This window comes from Gavialis gangeticus, unplaced genomic scaffold, assembly GCF_001723915.1.
Source record: "Gavialis gangeticus isolate Ggan-Ray unplaced genomic scaffold, GavGan_comp1, whole genome shotgun sequence".
In the NCBI taxonomy this organism is placed as follows: domain Eukaryota; kingdom Metazoa; phylum Chordata; order Crocodylia; family Gavialidae; genus Gavialis; species Gavialis gangeticus.
The window spans coordinates 7,240,404-7,241,671 of NW_017728991.1; the positions used below are offsets into that span (position 1 = coordinate 7,240,404).

The 1,268-nt window shown below is 38.7% G+C and overlaps 1 protein-coding gene across 2 annotated transcripts in view; it reads left to right on the top strand.

Moving 5' to 3' along the window:
- Positions 1 to 892, top strand: part of DDX5 (DEAD-box helicase 5) — a 6,925-nt gene extending 6,033 nt beyond the window's left edge. For both annotated transcript variants that reach the window (XM_019516636.1, XM_019516645.1), the window contains exon 13: positions 215 to 892. In XM_019516636.1, the coding sequence (XP_019372181.1) occupies positions 215 to 603 (389 nt within the window). In that variant the 3' untranslated portion in view covers positions 604 to 892. The remainder of the gene's footprint in view (positions 1 to 214) is intronic.
- The last annotated feature ends 376 nt before the right edge of the window (positions 893 to 1,268 follow it).

Here is a 1,268-nt window from a genome sequence, read left to right on the forward strand (position 1 = left end):
TCCCCCCCCCCCCCCCAGTTGCTTCTATTTATTTGAAACATCTGTCCATCTCAGACTTCCTAGTTCCCCTGCAAGTCCCATTCCCAGTATATGTGGTATTCTGATTACATATTCCACATGCTAAATGAATACAGCATGTGATATTTTCTGATGCTCTCTTGGTGTAAACAGCATTTGAAATACAATATCTTATCTGTATTCTTGCTTTCTACAGGTCGTTCCCGGGGTGATCGACGTGACAGATATTCTGCGGGCAAAAGGGGTGGATTTAATAGTTTTAGTAGAGAAAGGGAGAACTTCGAAAGAACATATGGTGCAGTAGGAAAGAGAGACTTCGGAGCAAAAGCTCAAAACGGGGCCTACAGTGCTCAAAGCTTTAGTAATGGAACTCCATTTGGAAACGGTTTTGCAGCTGCTGGCATGCAGGCCAGCTTCAGGGCTGGTAATCCTGCTGCTGGAGCATACCAAAATGGCTATGATCAACAATATGGAAGTAACATGGCAAATATGCACAATGGCATGAACCAACAGCAGTATGCGTATCCTGCCACTGGTACTGCTCCCATGATAGGCTACCCAATGCCAGCAAGTTATTCTCAATAATTTAGTATATTTAAATGTCTGTTTTTCATAATTGCTCTTTATATTGTGTGTTACCAAGACAGGATAGTTATTTAAGAAACTTATGGAAAATGCAGAAATGACTGCAGTGCAGCAGTAATTATGGTGCACTTTTTTCGCTATTTAAGTTGAATATTTCTCTACATTCCTGAAACAATTTTTAGTTTTTTTGTACTAGAAAATGCAAGCAGTGTTTTCAGAGTAAATGTACAGTGATTTGAAATACCGAAGGCAGTGCATGGCCTTCCAATAAAGATATTTGAAGACTGAATTTTCTTGGAATGCTTGTTTGTTTTTTCGCATGCTTGCAGTTTGCTGAAGCTTTTAAATCCTGGGAAGGAACTTGCTTGGTTTCCTCATGCTAACTTTTGTAAGTCTGTGCACATTTTTTAGTTGGTAAAGAATCTACATACTTTATCTAAAGAACATGATGGAAAGATACATATGTGGTAGATGCAGTTACGCTCATAGCAGCTTATCTGACATTATCCTGTTAAAGAAGTCTATAGTTTGGAAACAGATTACTGAGTTGGTGCTATTTTGGGATCAAACATTAGGTCATCTTGGTGTGGTCAGTTAGCAGGAACATAAAATGGACGCTGAGGTTTTTCTACTCCTATGTATAGTGCTAAAAAAAAAAAAAAAAA